This window comes from Dryobates pubescens, chromosome 8 (genome assembly GCF_014839835.1).
Source record: "Dryobates pubescens isolate bDryPub1 chromosome 8, bDryPub1.pri, whole genome shotgun sequence".
Taxonomy (NCBI): Eukaryota; Metazoa; Chordata; class Aves; order Piciformes; family Picidae; genus Dryobates; species Dryobates pubescens.
In genome coordinates, this window is record NC_071619.1 from 20,163,072 (window position 1) to 20,180,882 (window position 17,811).

At 40.2% G+C, this 17,811-nt stretch overlaps 1 protein-coding gene across 1 annotated transcript; it reads left to right on the forward strand.

The window, feature by feature from the left end:
- Window positions 1–391: 391 nt before the first annotated feature.
- On the forward strand, window positions 392–6,551 carry PLAU (plasminogen activator, urokinase). The gene is made up of 10 exons (XM_009897648.2): window positions 392–492; window positions 1,516–1,570; window positions 1,737–1,841; window positions 2,319–2,484; window positions 2,805–2,890; window positions 2,980–3,169; window positions 3,549–3,703; window positions 4,675–4,815; window positions 5,379–5,527; window positions 6,346–6,551. The coding sequence occupies exons 1-10, from the start codon at window positions 433–435 to the stop codon at window positions 6,538–6,540; spliced, it is 1,302 nt and encodes a 433-aa protein (XP_009895950.2). The 5' UTR covers window positions 392–432; the 3' UTR covers window positions 6,541–6,551.
- Window positions 6,552–17,811: the final 11,260 nt, after the last annotated feature.

A 17,811-nucleotide genomic window follows, 5' to 3' on the forward strand; every position in this document is an offset into this window, starting at 1 on the left:
CCAAAATGTGAATGTTCAGTGCTCTTGGTGTAAGACAGTAATCACTGGTTAAATAGATATGAATAGCTGGACAGCAACTAAATATGTCTGCCAATTTCTGTCATTCCACACTGCAGAAGCTTACTGTGCTGCTTTGTTTTCCAATTTAGCTACTTCATTTAAGATCCAGAAAAATCTGATTGTATTACTAAGTGTACAAAAAAGCTTCAAATTGTTAACTCTAATATGCATAAATAATAAGAGATACTCCCCAGTAAATCAGTGCTTAATTATTCTGTCAATTGTGTTGTGACTTACTCTAAACCAACTGAAAACATCAGAATAAAGAAAGCTGAGGTTGCAAGCTACAACATGACACTAAATTCCTGCATTATTTTTAGAATAAAAGTAATACAGATAGAAGAGGAACAAAGCAAGAAGTTAACTAACAACATGAAATTGCTCATCTGCCTCACAGTAACACTGGGGACACTTGTCACGGGACTAGATACTGTAAGTTTTGAAATAAATGGGGGTGATTTCACTTGGAACCACTTCTGGTTTTGATTATAGTTCTGCTTTGGCCAGTGTGATAGGCTTTTGACTTGAATTCTCTCTTATGCTGCCTCTGTATGTGCATATACGTTTCCAAGAAACATGGGTCTGAGCCCTTTGTGTTTTGTTCTGACTCTGGACCATTTGAAATCTGCCAGACTTCAAGTAGTAAAGACTTCTTGCAATAAAAAAGAAATCTAGCTCTTCTGATAGTTTGCTTAACGTTTAGACCTGAACACCAAAAGCTCACTGGTCTTTCATGGAGGTGGATGTTGGGTTTTAAGACAATTTCTATCTCTTCTACTTGAATGTGTGATGCCAGAAAAGAGGGAACACATATGAATTTGAGTAGTTTTGACTATTGGCTTCTATGACAGCTTATCTATCAGCAGAGCCATTCACAAGCATTACTTTTTATTGTTACAATTGCTTGTTTTAGCTCAGGCAAGCACACTTGACCTCTGGGAAAAGTATACTAAAAACCTAATGTTACTTAATCACATAGAGAAAAATGTTCAGCCTGCATAGTACAGGGCAAGAACCTACTGTTGGATAAATCTACAGGCTTTTATGGCAAAAACATGAACCATGGAGGCAGTTGGAGAATGTTGTCTTTGCAGTGCTTGGTGGCTGAGAGGGGGAGAGGGAAAAGCTCTGTTCCTGTTTTAGGGACACTGACCATTGAAAGCTGCTTAGGTCCTTACAGTAGAAATAAGTGTCAAATTCACCTGATACAGAGGATCAGCTTGTTGTATGGTCTGTTAGTTCTTTTGTGGTCATTTGTTTTTTCTTCCTATTTCTGTTCTGCCCAGAGTTCTACTTTTCATATTCAGATTCCACACAGTGGGTTCAGCTGGTAAATACCTGCAAAAAACCTGAACTGGGAAGGTATATAGTAGGGAATAGAATTTGGAACCATAAAAAGATAATCAAACCACATAAAAAACTCTTTGCTTAAAATCCTTCTTTCTTTTCCTTTAGGTTCATAGCAAGAAGCACTACAAGCTATCATATAAACACAGACTATATGACAAGGGTAAATATGCTTTTTCTATCTGAATTTAAAAAGTTGTTATCCTGCAATTACATCTTCATACAACAAGGAAGATTATTCATACTTCAACATCAAAAGCTTTATTTGCAACTGTGTTTTACTTCATGAAAATATTTTGCCTCTGATTAGTGACTTCTTTCACTTGCAGAATGCCACTGTTTGAATGGAGGAACCTGCATTACCTATTACCTTTTCAGTGGAATTAATCGTTGTGTATGCCCAGAAGGATACACTGGGATTCACTGTGAACTGGGTAGAGTACCAATCTTCCTTAATACTAATTGAATTGATTTAGAGGATCTAAGAGATAGCAAGTCATGAATATGAAATATCAAGTGGAAGTATTGCCCATGAACAGATGACTGGATATCTTTAGCATCTTATGCTAACAAAATGAGGAAAAGCAACCAAATAGTGCTGCAAATTCTGGGGTTGTTTTGTCCCTGACCCCTCACTAATGTTTGGTTGGGGTGGGAAAAAAGCGGACTTGTTTGGGCGTGTTCAGAAGCAGAATAGATTATATTGAAGTATGCTGAAACTAAACAAAGAAATATGCCTGCTTAAAGCATGTTACTTGATGCTCAAAATTCATAGAGCAATTTAATAGTAACAGATCAGATTTTGCATCATCTATTTTGAAGTGAAATGCATCGGCTCTTTTTCTCATTTGAAGGATCCATAAAGATTGTCTCAGAAGAACATGCTGCTAACAAAACACTTATTTTCTCAGACACTGACAGCGCATGCTATAATGAGAATGGGGAGGACTATAGAGGAATGGCAACAGAAGATGAATGTCTGCCGTGGGACCTTCCCTCTGTAATCAGGAGGGACCGTTACCATGCTCACTTGAGGAATGCTTTGCAACTTGGACTGGGCAAACACAACTACTGCAGGTAAGAAAATTATCACTCTTCCTGTGATTTCTATTGTCACAGCTCTAGAAGTGCCTCAGTTGATGGTGCATGTATTTAAATAATAAGCTTTTACTGAAAACACTGGAATAGGGTTCTTAGAGGTATCTAGAGTTCTTGCTTACCACTGAGGTTGACAGTGCTGCAAAGTTCTCAGTATGCAACAGTAATACTCAGTTCATAATTGTTTTCCCTGGCATATCTTGCAACAGAACACTTTTGGTCTTGTCAGGACAGCTATGATTCTAAAGATGTTCTTTTCATGAGAGTACTATTAAAAATATATTTCCTTTATCTTCTAGAAACCCAAATGGAAGAAGCAGGCCCTGGTGTTACACCAAAAAGGGATTCACCATTCGAGAAACACCCTGCAACATAGAAAAGTGTGGTAAGTAATCTAAATTTTCAAGTATTTCTTTTAAAATACAGGATCAGTGCATAGTTAGAAGAATCTGACCCAAGTTTCTCCTTTCATAGGGCCTGCATGTGGTCAAAGGAGCATCAGCAAGTACTTCAAGATTGTTGGTGGAAGTCAGGCAGAGGTTGAGTCTCAGCCTTGGGTAGCTGGCATCTTCCAAAACATTAGGGGCGTCGATCACTTTCTGTGTGGTGGCAGCCTCATTGACCCTTGCTGGGTGCTTACAGCAGCACACTGTTTTCATAATCCGTAAGTTCAGAGTTCTTGCACCTCATTTGCAGCTTCTTTCAGCTGATTTCTTTGAATTATGCTCAATTAGTAACCCTTCACAATATAGCTTAGTAAGAATGCTATTTCAATGGAGCAAAACAAGAAAAGCACCCACAAACACAAAGCCTTTTGGCTTCCAAGTCCAGTGGAACGAGCATATTTTGGACTATGCGGTTTAAGTTGCAGCCCAAATTTGAGCTGAGATTTCGTTTTACCATAGCTGTTCTCAACACTTTGAAGTCATATCAGGAAGGTGATGAGCAGTGAAGAAATACATTCATGGGTGGGTTTTATAGTTTTTCCTGTTCACCTCACTTTCAGAAACTGGTGGTCCTAATGAATCTCTCCTGTCACTTAGGTCAAAAAGGCCACAAAACAAACCCGTGTACAAAGTGTTCCTTGGGAAGTCCGTTCTGAATGTTACTGATGATAAGGAACAAGTGTTCATGGTTGATGACATCATCTCTCATCCTGACTTTACAGATGACACAGGTGGCAATGAGAATGATATTGGTAGGTGGTGTCTTGATATGAGCCTATTTAAAGGCTATATAATTGTGGCATAAACCATCTCAAGCTCCACTTTTAGAAGGGGAACATGAACAAGGTGCTTACTGAGAAATAGGCCTGTGCTGAGGAAGATTCTCACTTGTATAAGTTTGGCTTGTGGCATACATCAGATGTACCTGACACACAGTTAACTCTGCAACTGTCTTTTCTCTGCACCTGTTCAAGGTGTGGCTTTTCTATAAACACTGGTGGCAGCATCTTATTTCTGCCATCCTATTTTATCAGTTCATGCTGTATAGTAAATGAATGCAAAAATGCATGCACTGTAGGTTTCATCGTATATAGTAGATGAATGCAACATGAAGTATCACATTAGCAGAAGGTTAACCTGAATTAATCCAGAATTTCATAAGTCTCTCTGACTTCTGCAAGTTTAGCCCTAAACTGACAAGGTCAGTGATGGCATTTAGCTATTTGCACAAAACACTCACTGCTCTCGCACTTGACACTTAAAATGTTACCACCCCTTCCAAATTCCTGCTGCCAAAGAAACAAGAATTGAAGAATAGCTTCATAAGCCCTTCTGGTGGGAAGTACAGTATAAACTATCTTCTTGTCAGCAGGGCAGCAGATGCCACCCTCTACAGCCAGCCAGTCAGGAAACTGAGGTTTTAAAATGTACCAAGATACACTTTCACAAAAATCTGCCCAGAGCTATCAGCCTCTTATCTTTCCAGGAAGGAAGTTCAAGTTGAAACATTTTACAGTCTTAGAGCTGGAAAATTAATTTGCTTGTTAGTAAACAACCCAATGTAATTTTGAAAGCCATGAGAGGAATGATATGCTATCAAGAGCTATGTGTAATTGGAACTATTCCCATTAAGCATATCCAGTACTTGTATTGTCAGAGAACTTGAGAGGAAAAAAAATTAGCTCTACAAAGCTAACTGTATCTTCTCCAACTTGTTTCCTAGCTTTGTTAAGGATAAGAACAACTTCTGGACACTGTGCAGAAGAATCCAAATATGTCAGGACTGTCTGCTTGCCAGAGAAGAACCTTTACTTACGAGATAATACCCGGTGTGAAATAGCTGGCTATGGAAAACAGGATTTTTGTAAGTCAATTGCTTCTCTTTCCAAAGTTGTACTTCCACCATGTTGGAACTGAATGGTGTTTTTATACTATGATCTGAAAATAAGATTAAGATTCCTTTTAATTTTTCTATTTTTTCCTTTTTCTTTTCTTTGCTATCATGTTTTTCTAGTTGTCTGTAACATTTCCTATCTGATGCTTCTCACTTGTCAATCACATTAAGCCAAGACACAAACCAGCAATTTCTTTCATTCCTGATGTGATGAGTAGAAAAAAATACAGCTGTGTTGGCAGATTAACAAAGGATTGCATTTGTGTGGAACTTCCTTCAAAATTTTCAAACTTTCTACAAACCAAACTTTATCGTTTGCATATAGACCCCCTTCTCTTTAAGACTTACTCTCTTTAAAACTTAATCATTAACTGCAAGAGTAAACCAATATTGCATAAGCTGGAAATAAGAGTATCAGATTGTATGTAGAATGGTTATGCTAACTGATTTTTTTTTTTTTTAGAAGTACTGTGTTATGGGGAGCTTGGTTTTGTCTTGGGTGGTGAAAATAATTAAATATTCTTTGCTTCCAGATGACATCTTCTATGCTCAAAGACTGATGTCAGCCACTGTAAACTTAATATCACAGACAAAATGCAAATATGAATACTATGACAATATCAGAGTTACTGACAACATGGTCTGTGCTGGAGATCCCACATGGATGACTGACGCATGCAAGGTAGAACTGTTCATCTCATAAATAATTGTGAATGCATGTATACTATGTGGATCAGTGGGTGGCATTTGGTAATTCTACTAGTGGAAAGAATCTGTGTAGTAGAAACTTAGTTCACCTAATGGAGATGACCCATAGTGTGGCCAAACCTGAGGAATAAGGTTGGGACCTAGAGTTAGATGTTGCATCTTCCAGATACGCTTTGAAATCTGAGAAGTGTAGTATCTTAACCATTGTTACTCCTCAAAGCCTTATTAAATCTATTCCAGTAATGGCTGGTAGGTATGCAGCAGTTATTCCAGTATCAGCTTGCACCTCTTTAACTAGAGCTCTGGAAAAAGATAGTGAATTACATTGCACACTGAGCCCCTCACAGATTCATCAAAACTAGATCTATTGCCCTGCATCCTTACTGTGCCAAGCGGCCCATATAACCTATTAAAAAGAGCAAGTGTTGTCGTTAAGGTCAGAAGTACCTTAGGAGGATGAACAGAGCTGGTTCTGTGATAGTGAATTGGGCATGCTGGCTTTGACTTTGTCACTAGACTAATCTCTGTGAAAATAAACTTAGGATACAGTGTTATTTGCAAGGTAACTCTTCTCCCTGTGCCTTGCTAGGGGATAGCTAGAGACTTAACAGACTTTTTCAAGTTCCAGCAGATGCCGAGCCTTCTGTTCTATCTATGCAGTGTTCTAAAAAACCCAAGGCTTTAGCTCATAAGTATTTGCTAGGTTGTTTCAGTCTACAAAAACAATTACCAGCACTGTTAACAAAGACTACATCTGCAGAGAATGGCTAATATGTTTTGTTTTCTTGTCAGGGAGATTCTGGTGGTCCCATGGTCTGTGAGCACAATGGCAGGATGATGCTTTATGGGATTGTCAGCTGGGGAGATGGCTGTGCAAAGGAAAACAAGCCTGGTGTTTACACCAGAGTTACTCAATACCTTAACTGGATTGACTCCAATATGAATGCAGTAATTGCCAAGAGTCGTTTTCTTCCTGAACCAAAGTGACCTTTTTGCTACAGCTGAAGACGGTTAAGCTCATAATGGTCCCAGGATACTGAAGTCCTGAAAGTCATGAGAGGCTTTCCTTTTAAATGCTCTCATGATCTGTCAGTTTTCATGAGGCAGAGAGATGGTTGATATGTTATCTTACTACTCTGAATTACCTGAAAACCACTCAGGGGGAAGCTAAAATATTTAACATTTAAATAAGTCTTCCCATGTGTGATACTATGCATATCAAGTTATCTGCCCACTTCATTTATGAACCAGCAGTTGGTTCGAGAGTATTGGTACAGTTGTAACTTAACTCATGTATTGATTTTATACATGACCTGAGTCTAAAATCTTTCCTCATCACATGGAATAGTACTAAAACACCTGTCCTAGAAAACAAACCTGTTAAGATCAATACTGAAGGTGATCATGCTTTGCATCAGAAAGAGAAAAACTACATCAGCACTTACCACTGTGAAGGACTGAAATCTACTGAGACTGATGCAGCATTTGGTGTAAAGGGTTCAGTGGTAGAGACTCAATGTATATTAAGACCTTAAGGATGGCACCTGTAGCTGTGTCATAATTTCACTTAAACTGTGCTACAGGAAGGCAAATTGGAAATCTGACTGCACTTCTAAGTCAAATCTGAAGGTGCTTGGGTCCCCTGAAAAATCTGATCATGAAACCTCTGACCTATACATGCAGCCGGGAGAGGATTTCAGGACTTGGCACCTATTGAATGATGCAGATGTTAAAAGTCCGAACTTCATTTCCATTTATCTGATACTATATGGGAACTACTTTTATTTTTATTTATGCTGTTTTTATTTTTAAACCTGTATTACTTTTTTATAGATTTGAATTATTTCTATGAGGGCTGGCACCTCAAGCTTTATTTAATTATTTTTACTGTTTAACTTATTTGTATTATGAATGTTAAAATATCATTAAAAAAAAAAAATCCATTCTTCTTACGTGTCCTGTCTCTCTTGAATTAGTTTCTATTCTGAATGTAGTAAAACAAATGTTTAAACTTCTGGTTAATTAAAGCATTTCATATGCACGTTTTTCTCTGCTCTGGGTTGGAGTGCTAGGAAACTAATGTATAGAGTACAGCTAGGGCCAAATAGGTCACACCTCCCCGGGGGATTATTCCGCTTGAGAAAGGCAATGGGGCAAGGACTTGAAGTCTGGTGACCTGGACATGGCCCAGACTCGTCTAGAAGTACCCTGGGGCCCAGGAAAACCAAATGCACATTTTGCACTGGGGTCTGACCTTGTGACACACTTACTGGCTTTCTGTGTGTCTGACCATGTTTGGCGAAAGTGGTTTCCATAGGTTAAGGTGTCATGGCTACTAGAAAAAGGGTGATAGAGCCGGTGCACAAGCATGCAGGTGTCTAGGCTGCTAGCTCTAGAGAGTGCTGGACCCTGGCACTTGGAATGGAGGGTAAGGAGACAACACCTGTGTGAGGTGTGACCAAGTGAATTATCTTCTCAAGTTGGGGGCTGAGCTGAAGAATGAAGTATCAAGACTCAGGACTATAAGGCAGTGTGAAAGGGAGTTAGATACGTGGGAGCAGGCTTTACACACCTCCCCTGCTGAGGGAGGTGACCCCCAGAAATTGGGGGATGAGTACAGGTCCCTGTTAGGAGAAGCAGGGGGAATTCATCCTGGCCCTCTTTGCCTCCCCTCTTGTCCCTGCACAATAAGTATGAGGTCCTGCAGGTTGAGGGCAATGTGGATGAGAAGACCGAAGAGGAACCATCTAAGGGGATGCTCAAAGCAAATCAGGCCACACCAACCATCAGGACTAGCACCATAAAGAGGAGGGTGACTCACTCCTGAGGGGAACAGAGGGTCTTATATGTCTCAAATGAATCAAAGTATTCTGAAATTACTGTTAAGAGTAGAGAAGTATGACAATATATGGCACTAAGTGACATGGAACTTCCTCCACTGGATTTTTTCAGAATAATTTAGACAGCAATAAAAATCAGTTGTACTGGGCTCGTGCAATGAAACTGGAAGAGATTTTGATATATCATCTGATCTCGGATTCCCTGGTTCATTATGAAATAAATTATCATCCTCAGTGACTGAGATGACAGATGGCTACATAAAAATACAGACATCACAGAGAAGTTTAGAAATAGTATTACATAATTGAACTGTCTTTTTTTTTTTTCCTAAGTGGCTTTGAAAAATTACTTCTATGAGGAAAAGTGGTCCAGATTTCTGAATTATCAATTAAAAGCAAACTTCTTAATGGTCAACTAATAACTATAAGAAGGTTTGAGTAAACTTTTCAGACTCTTATCAAAATAATATTCCAGTCAAAACTAGAATAAAATGAATTGCTTCCATCTTCCACTGGGTGAAATATTTTCAATGAGTAACATGTGCAACTGGCAAGAGAGCAAAATCATTATTCCCCCACTGGCTAGTGGAAATGTTATTTCTCTACTGAATAACTGGAAAGCGGTTTTGTATGTAATACTATGACTTGACATTACATGCATGAATTACTTCAGTATGTTCCAAGCTGGAGGCCTCTGGGTGTGATAAAACCTTTCAAAGCATAGTATTATCATAAGCAGGCAATCACAAAAGAAGATGGAAATCACAGGCAGCCACTAGATTTTGCCAGTCATGGTCTTAAGAATTGTAGGATCTCATGCCTGTTTGATGACAGCATAATTACGGAACACCAGATGGATGCATTTACAAATAAAAACACATCCTCTGGCAGTTTGGTCATTTATCAGAAATGAAGCAAAATGAAGCAAAGTATTTCTGCTCTTCACAGTTCAGGTGCTCTAAATTTAGTAAAGGATTAAGTAATTTTATTTTCTAGTAGCTGGTATAGTGGCGTACTTTGGATTTAGTTTGAGAATAATGTTGGTAACACACTGATGTTTTCAATTGTTGCTAAGTAGAACTTACCCTAAGTTACGGATTTTTCAGTTTCACATGCTCTGCTAGCGAGCAGGTGCACAAGAAGCTGGGAAGGAGCATGGCCAGGACAGCTGACTCGGAACAAGCCAAAAGGATATTCCATACCCACAGGGCGTCATGCTCAGCGTGCAAACGGGGGGGGGGGGGGGGGGAGTTGGCCGGGAGGGCAGATTGCTGCTCAAGGAATGTGTGAGCATCACCCAGCGAGTGATGAGCAATTGCATTGCACATCTCTTGTCATTCTTGGGGTTTATTTCACCCTATTATAATCTTTCCTTTCCTTACAATTGTTATGATCACTTCTGATTCTTATTACATCTTTCTTTTCTTTCAATTATTAAATTATTCTTACCTCAACCCAATTTCAATTCTCCTCCATATCCCAGTGGGGACAGGGGAGGAGTGAGCAAGTGGCTGCGTGGTGCTTAGCTGCTGTCTGGGGTTAAAACACAACAATCCCCAAGTGGTATAAATTAGAACATCACTGCAGCTGTTGAAATTACAGCTGTTCCATGAAGATCACGGCATGTACTTGGCTGTGATTACTACAGCACATCAGCACCCATGATAAAAAAACCTTCACTAATATTCCTGTAGTAATAGGACAAGGGGCAATGGCTTCAAAATACAGAAGAACAGATTTAGATTGGATGTTAGGAGCACGCTCTTTATCATGAGGGTAGGGGAACACTGGAAGAGTTTGCCCAAGGAGGTGGTTGAAGCCCCATCCCTGGTGATATTCAAAGTGAGACTTCACAGGGCTCTGGGCAACCTGATCCAGTTCAGGATGCCCCTGCTTACTGCAGAGGGGTTGGACTAGATGAGCTTTGGATGTCCCTTCCAACCCAGACCATTCTATGATTCTATGACTCCAACTCCTTCATCTTTGAATGCACCTGAGAAGTCTGTCACATTACAAACTGATGTGGCTGACAAACATTTTTATTTTTAAACATGCTTATGTGCTGTGTTTATAGCAGCCTCAGCCACATAAACTGCCTTGAACAGGTACCCTTCAGTGTCTTAGCTGTATCTTGCACTACAACTTGCTAGCCAGAACCTGACCCAACACTGCAGAAAAACAAGCATCTTTTAGTAGCTGCCATTCAAAAATTAATAGATTTGCCCTAGAAAATATTTTGAACAATAATCTCTCAGACAAAAAAGGAGGAAAACTATCAGACTTAAAGCAGTGTCAGTTTCTGGTTTATTTCTAGAAGGATTTTAGTAGTCATTTTACAATTGTGACTCTTCAAAGAATATGTCCTTGGCTTTCTTGTTTGGTTGTTTGACTTGTCTTAGAATACCAACTAGATACAGTGTCCCAATGAATATCAGACTAAAGTGCCAGGCTCTCCATACCGATGCTGGCATTTATGCTATTAGACTTTGTATCAGAAAACTGACAAGTATACAGGTATCATAAAATCTTACGGTCATCACTACACTGGTTTTATAGTTTGGACTACACTGATTTAAATAAGTCCATCATCTTTCCCTCTGACAATTTTATAGTTTACAAAGAGTGTGTTAACAAGGTCTGAATTTCACAAACACATGAGCTTTTCTGCTATATTTTTTCCTCCCAAACATTCATGAGAAAGGCAGACGTTCTTACATACATATATATGAGATGTATTCCACTGACTTAATATTAGAGGGTCCTGCAAATCTGCATTTCAGCTCCTGTTTCAACAGCCTGAGAGGGTAGAAAAATCTGCTGGTATACCGTAGTTTCTAAAGGCACAATCAAGATCAGATGCCATTGAATTACTGTTTTTTCATTGCCTGGGTATCTGTTACAGTTGTCTGGCCACTACAACTAAAATTACAGTCTGTGGGATCTTTGAATGGAAAAGAATGTGAGATTTCTTACCTCGAAGGTTACCAGTACCCAGCCATGTTGTTGTCATCACTGCACACGAGCCAATGACTCGTTTTCTGTGTTAACAAAACTACAGCTAAATAGAACTGTTAGTCTTGTCTTTTTAGTTATAGGATCTTGCTATGAAACAAAGATGCATCAAGACATTATTATTCAGATTCAGCAACAGAAATGAAATTTAAAAGCCCTTAAGTGAAAGATATGGACAATCATATAAATTGGAGATTTTCAAGCTGAGAAATAATGTTTAAAGGCTGTAAATATAGCACTGAGAAAAGCCCCCACCCTCCAAAAGACGCCTTTATTACTGAATGATCTACAAGAGCAACTGAATTCTTAATTTCTTGTTTCACAGGAAACAATCTCACACCTACAAAGCTCCCAGCACATAGGGCAGCTTCCCTGTCTTGAAATGCCACTATTCTCTATTAAAACTGCTATGAACACCTGACGAATTAACTACACCTTTCATTGGTTGGCCTAGATACGCTCAAACTTTGATGGGTCGTGCTTGCCTTTGTTCAAATCTACTTTTAAGTCATGTGTCTGCAATCAATCACCCAGGCTGTAGTGAGCCGGGAGCTCCCTTTCTCTCACAGTACCCAACGCTCAGAATTGCCACTAGATGGGGACGCAGGCTCAGGAAAGGAGAAGCTGCCGCTGGCAACCGGTGCGCAGACAGTTTACTGAGCCTGTGCATGTACATCAGACGGAAGAGGGTTTACTTATAGCATAACCTTCGTTCTTCTCTCACCTCTGCACTCCTGAAAAAGCGAGCAAGGAATAAGTAGTAGGCATTCAGCCTTTTACGATCTAGCTCTGCACTTCTTTCTGTGACTCTGCCAAACCAGCGTCATTGACGTTTACATTCTTGCATCTTCCTGACTTATCCGGGCGTCAGGCAACGCTAGCATACTTCGCGGCAGCGGAGGAGCCAGAATGCTGGCGGGAATCCCTTGTCACAGGAAAGCCTTCGCAGACACGAAAGAGACTAGTCATTTCATGTCCCGCTCGTAGGAAGGCATGGAAACGTCGGACACAGTGTTTGAGAAGAAACTGCAAAAGAACAATACGGTATATTACCGTTTTCCTCCCAACAGTCCCCGAGTTCCTAAAACCACAGAGGCAGAGCAAGCTGGCACATAAATTACGAGCACACAGCATAATGCTAAATCTCGCCTGAGAAGAATAACAGCCCTGAGTGACGGCGACGGCAGTGATCTCACTTCGAGCCCCTCCAGAGTCATTGGAACGCTCACGCCCGCTGCGCCCTCCTCACAGTGCTCAGCGGGACCATTCCCACGGCCGCCGGTGGTAGCGCCGGCTCCGCTGGGGGCGCCCGTGCGGCGAGCGGCAGGGCCGGGGCGGCGGCGAACAGAAGCCCAGGCAGGCTGGGCGGGCGAGGCTGGAGCTAGGCAGCCCAGGCTGGGGTGTTTTTATAGAAAACCCACAGGGAGGGAAGGGTCCCTTTCCCCCGGGATACCCCAGACACACGCAGTGATGCGGCGCCGTAACCGTCGCTTATGAAAACATTTTTTATATTATTATGAAAATACTAACCTCAGGCCACGTGGGTACTTCTAGGTATCACCCAGATCAGTGTTCTGGCCTGAGGGCTGTGCAGTGTCACCACCCCTTGGATCAAGATACTGGTGAGGCTTAGAGGTGGCCTCGCAAACATAGCACTGAGGTCTTCACAACACTTCCCAGGCTCATTGTCTCCGGAGCACTTCCTGACATACCATACACAAACATGGACGAGTGCTTCGTTGTATTGGAGTTGAAACACCATACTGCAGTTTGCATCAAAGTGGTTTAATATCATGGATTTTGGACACTGAAAGTTTTAACTTCAAGATAATAGTCACAATATTTTCACAGGTGCTTGGGGAATTCAATCCCGATGTCTTTCTGATGGTAATACAGACACGCTTGGGTGACAGCCAAAAGTATTTTTCATTGTTTTTATTTCATGGGTCTTTGCATGTGGCAGGTTCAGGCATCAGTGCACAGCAAATCTTAATCATGTTATTCAAGAAGTTGTCCCATTCTGAAAGTAAAAATGTCATTACAATATCAAAATAGTTATAAACACAAAGATTAACAGAACATCCAGCCTGAAAACACCGGCATACATTTAACAAGTAAGCCTGCACATCCCTTTGCTACAGGTGTCTGATCTGTGCTGTCATTTGTTGGCAAATTTTATGAAGCAATAACCCAAATATTAAGAAATTTTATCATTCTGGATGTGGGAAATACGAAGCTGTTAAAATACTTGAGACTGGAAAACATATGTTGTGAGGTCAAAAAACTTGTTCAGGCTCTAAATAATCAAATCAACATTTTAAAAATACATTGCTATAAGATAAATATGAAATATATACCAAAGATTTAAAAAAAATAATCCTAGCCTATCATTCCATCAAAGAGCACTTTAAAGATTATTTTCTCATTGACATAGGAACAGAAATCACTATTGCTTAAAGAAGCGAATGCTGCTGTTCCAGATCAAAACTGAACACTTACTGAATCTCATTCTGCAGAGGACAAACAAACATGACATCACTCAGAATGCCTGAGATATTCTGAATTTCTTACAAATTATTTACTCCCATTAGAAACTGGTTTTGCAATGTTTAAGTAGTTTGTTGCATACTCTTGTTGGACTATTACAAGAGTGCAGCACATGAAAATACCCAGTTTCCAGTTACTGTTGAACTTCCTTATGGGTCAGTTGCATTCTAAAATGATGACAAATCACTCATTCTTTTCATACTAACTTCTGCCACAAGTATATGCTATACCATGTTTTGAAAGCAAAAGGATGCCTCAGGATGCCTCAGGATGCCCTTGGCTCTCTTGGCCACAAGGGCACGTAGCTGTCTCATGGATAACTTGCTGTCCTTTAGGACTCCAAGGTCTTTCTCTATGGAGCTGCTTTCCAGCAGGACAACCCCTCGTCTGTACTGGTGACTGGTGGCATCCAGGTGGGCTTTAAATTATTCCAGAGATGGAGACTCCACCTCCTCTCTGGGCAGCCTGTTTCAGTGCTCTGCCGCCCTCAGAGTAAAGATGTCCCTCCTGGTGTTCAGATGGAACTTCCTATGTTCCAGTTTATGCCCATTAGCTCTTGTCCTGTTGCTGGGCAACACTGAAAAAAAGACTGGCCCCATTCTTCTGATGCCCACACTTTAAATATTCTCCAAGTTAAAAAGCCCCAAATCCCTCAAATATTCTTCATAAGACAGGTGTTCTAGTCCCCTATTCATCTTTGTAGCCTTTTGCATTATCCTCTCAAGCAGTTCCCTGTCCCTCTGGAACTGGGGAGCCCAGAACTGGACACAATACTCCAGGTGTGGCCTCACCATGGCAGAGTAGAGGGGGAGAACTTCCCTCGACCTGCTTGCCACACTCTTCTTAAAGCACTCCAGGGTACCATTTGCCTTCTTGACCACAAGGGCACATTGCTGGGTCATGGTCATTCTGTTGTCCACCAGGACTCCCAGGTCTTTTTCCACAAAATGGCTTTCCAGCAGGTCAAACCGCAACTTGTACTGATAAATGGGGTTATTCCTTCCTGGGTGCAGTACCCTACACTTGCCTTTGTTGAACTTGTGTTTTGCTGTGAAATATATCACAGCTTTATTTCATCTGGTGTAAAGAGATTAAAGTCTGCTGAAGAGGAAAGCAGTGCTTCAGCAAATGAACCCGGTTTTCTTTCCTATCTGTACAAACTCTTGCATATATTTTCCCCTCTAGCAATCTCATTTTCATTGTTTCACACTACCCCCTGAATAGTTATTTGGCTTTGAATAATTCCCCTCATCATAATGTAGTTGTCAACACCAAGCAATACAGGCTCAAGCTACAGTGTCTGCAGCAGCTCTGGTTTAAAATGCAGACTCTTGCACACAGAGCCAGTGGAGCATGTGGGTTTTATTTTTCAGCTGTTTCCAACAGATTGAAAATTCCACAGGCTATGAAGCCTTGAATAATTTAGAATGCTGTTTGAAATACTCCTTAGATAGAAAAAACATATAAAGAGAGGGGGAAATTACTTCATTTTACTTCACTGGACAGATTTGATTCCTAAATGGCAGTGTCTTCCTAGGGAACAGAGGCTAAGAACATAAAACATGCCAGTTCAGGAGAGCATACTAATTTGTTATATTAATGAGACTCAAGAACAACTTCATCACTGAACAGGACTAGTGTCAGAACTATTTCTCTGCCTCTGTGACAGGAGAGAAATCAAACTACGTTGTAGGACTTGCATGACTACTCTGAACTGACAAAACTGAGGGAGGTGTAGAATAGATTAGTCTGCAATTGCTTTTACAGCATGCTGTTAGGGAGTCAAACACCATGGCAGTTGTTAGTTGGAAAGGAATGGTTAAACTTATTTATTCAAGTGCATTGGTGACTTCAGTTAAATGTTTTTTAAAAGTAAGCTATTCTTTTATGGGCTTCTCTTGAGTAAAAGAACATGTACCTAGCAAGGGAGTAAGGTCAGATTTCTCATTATGCATCTTTTCTCATCTCCTCTGCATGTGTCTTCCTTCAGCTGGAGCCAAAATCAGAAATAATATTTATGTTGCACATCATTTTCAATCAGCTGTTTTACCAAAAATACAATACATGCTAAAGAGTTCCATATTTAAAAAAAAAAAAAAAAGGGAAGAAAAATCCTCTGCCAGTTCATTTTTATCTAGGTTATGTCCTAATGAATAAAATGCCAAGATTTTAATTTTTTTTTTCATGATTGAGCACAAGCATTTAGCTCTGTCCTCCTCAATGGCAGCAGCTCACACTGAATCTTGCAACAGGCACCAAGTACTTGTTCCAGAAGGAGAAATGGACAGCTTTCTCTTACCCTTAATTCCAGATTGTCATGAAACAGAAATATACCTTGGTGACATCAAATGCCTGCAAAGAAATCTCAGCCAAGAGATTCAAGGCACTACAAAACACAGAAGTATAAACTTCGTATGCAGTTTATATCTTGCAAGTCATAGTTTCAAAACAGCTCTAGCAAGAGGCTGAGAATGAACTGAACTGCTGTGGCAACAGTACTCTTTCTCTGAAGAGCCCCTCTGGGGTTTTCCTCACTTAAACCCGTCAAATCTCATTGCTCTGAGCATATGACTCACTCAATTAGACCTCAGTTTATGCACTTTCCCACTTGTGCCACAGAGTCTGCATTTCATGTATTTTTAGTGCCAGGATTTTCCTCTAGCTTTTTGCTGTGTCTTGTTCAAGGAGTTTCAGGAGGAGCAGATCTAGCAGCAGTGTATGTTTTCTGAGCAGCTGCCTAGTGGCTCTGCACTGTCCCACAAGCACGTGAATCCACAATATGACCTTGAGCATGGCAAATGCACAACCTTCTCCCTCTTCAGCTAGAGTTCCATGAGTCAGCATCAATATCTGTTAAAACATTAATGCTCTGAGTATTGACCAAGTGAGCAAAGGGGATATAATTTAACAAATCTCTCCATGTAGTCTACCAGAAGCAAACAGCCAATGCTGCCAGCCTTATGTAAACTGGTAAATAGTCACAACTTGACTGCAACCTTCCCCTGCAAATGGCAAAGGGAGCTCAATAATTGACCAAGGAGGGGATGCCTGTAGTCCCAGATTTGCTTCTGAAATTGAGAGCAGAGGCCCTGAACATCATGCAAAAGCCGTAACAAAAGCCAGACAGCTTGACTCCTCTGTTTCTCAAATTCATAATGAAAGAAAGAGTTACATTTTATGTAGATGATTTGCTTTAGTAGTGACTCCCATTTCAAGGCATAGTGAAACTAACCATACTTACAAAATCATATTTGTTATTGTCTGTAATTACACAATATAAGCACTACATTTTTGCATTAGGCTTTCATGCTTTTAATAGTTTTATTTAATTAATGACACATTAGTAGGACTAATGAAAACACAAAATAAAACAAGCTGAAAGCTGTAAACTCAGGGAAGTCACGTTAATTTATACATCCATCTGGTAAGCACTGTAATGAGTTTTTGTGTGGTACTTAGCAGAAGACAGTTACTTTCTATGGCTCAAGCCACTTCATTTTTTTGGTTAGCACTTACACTGATTAATTAAAATGATGTGAAAAACCATCAAAGCATAACTTCTATTAAATGGGGAATTTATTATCATTAGCATAGCCTAACATTGATGCCTTAATTGAATTTGCTGCAAAAGCTGCACTACCAAGCCAAATGAGCAACATTGCAATGTCATGTATTTTGTACCTAGATGGTTGCTGGAATGTTCAGAGGGAAAATAAGCTTAGCAGCAGAGGAAGACATAAAACTTCTCAAGCCTTTAAATTAATTAGAACAGGTAATTCCAACACAAAGGAAATAAGTATGGAGATGAGCCTCTATTTGGAATCTAAAAGAGCATCAATGCACTAAAAAGTAGCATATT

Coding starts and splice junctions, on each gene's coding strand:
- PLAU (XM_009897648.2), top strand. CDS start 433: ATGAAATTGCTCATCTGCCTCACAGTAACACTGGGGACACTTGTCACG. Junction 493..1,515: donor TTGTCACGGGACTAGATACT/GTAAGTTTTGAA, acceptor CTTTTCCTTTAG/GTTCATAGCAAGAAGCACTA. Junction 5,528..6,345: donor GGATGACTGACGCATGCAAG/GTAGAACTGTTC, acceptor TTTTCTTGTCAG/GGAGATTCTGGTGGTCCCAT.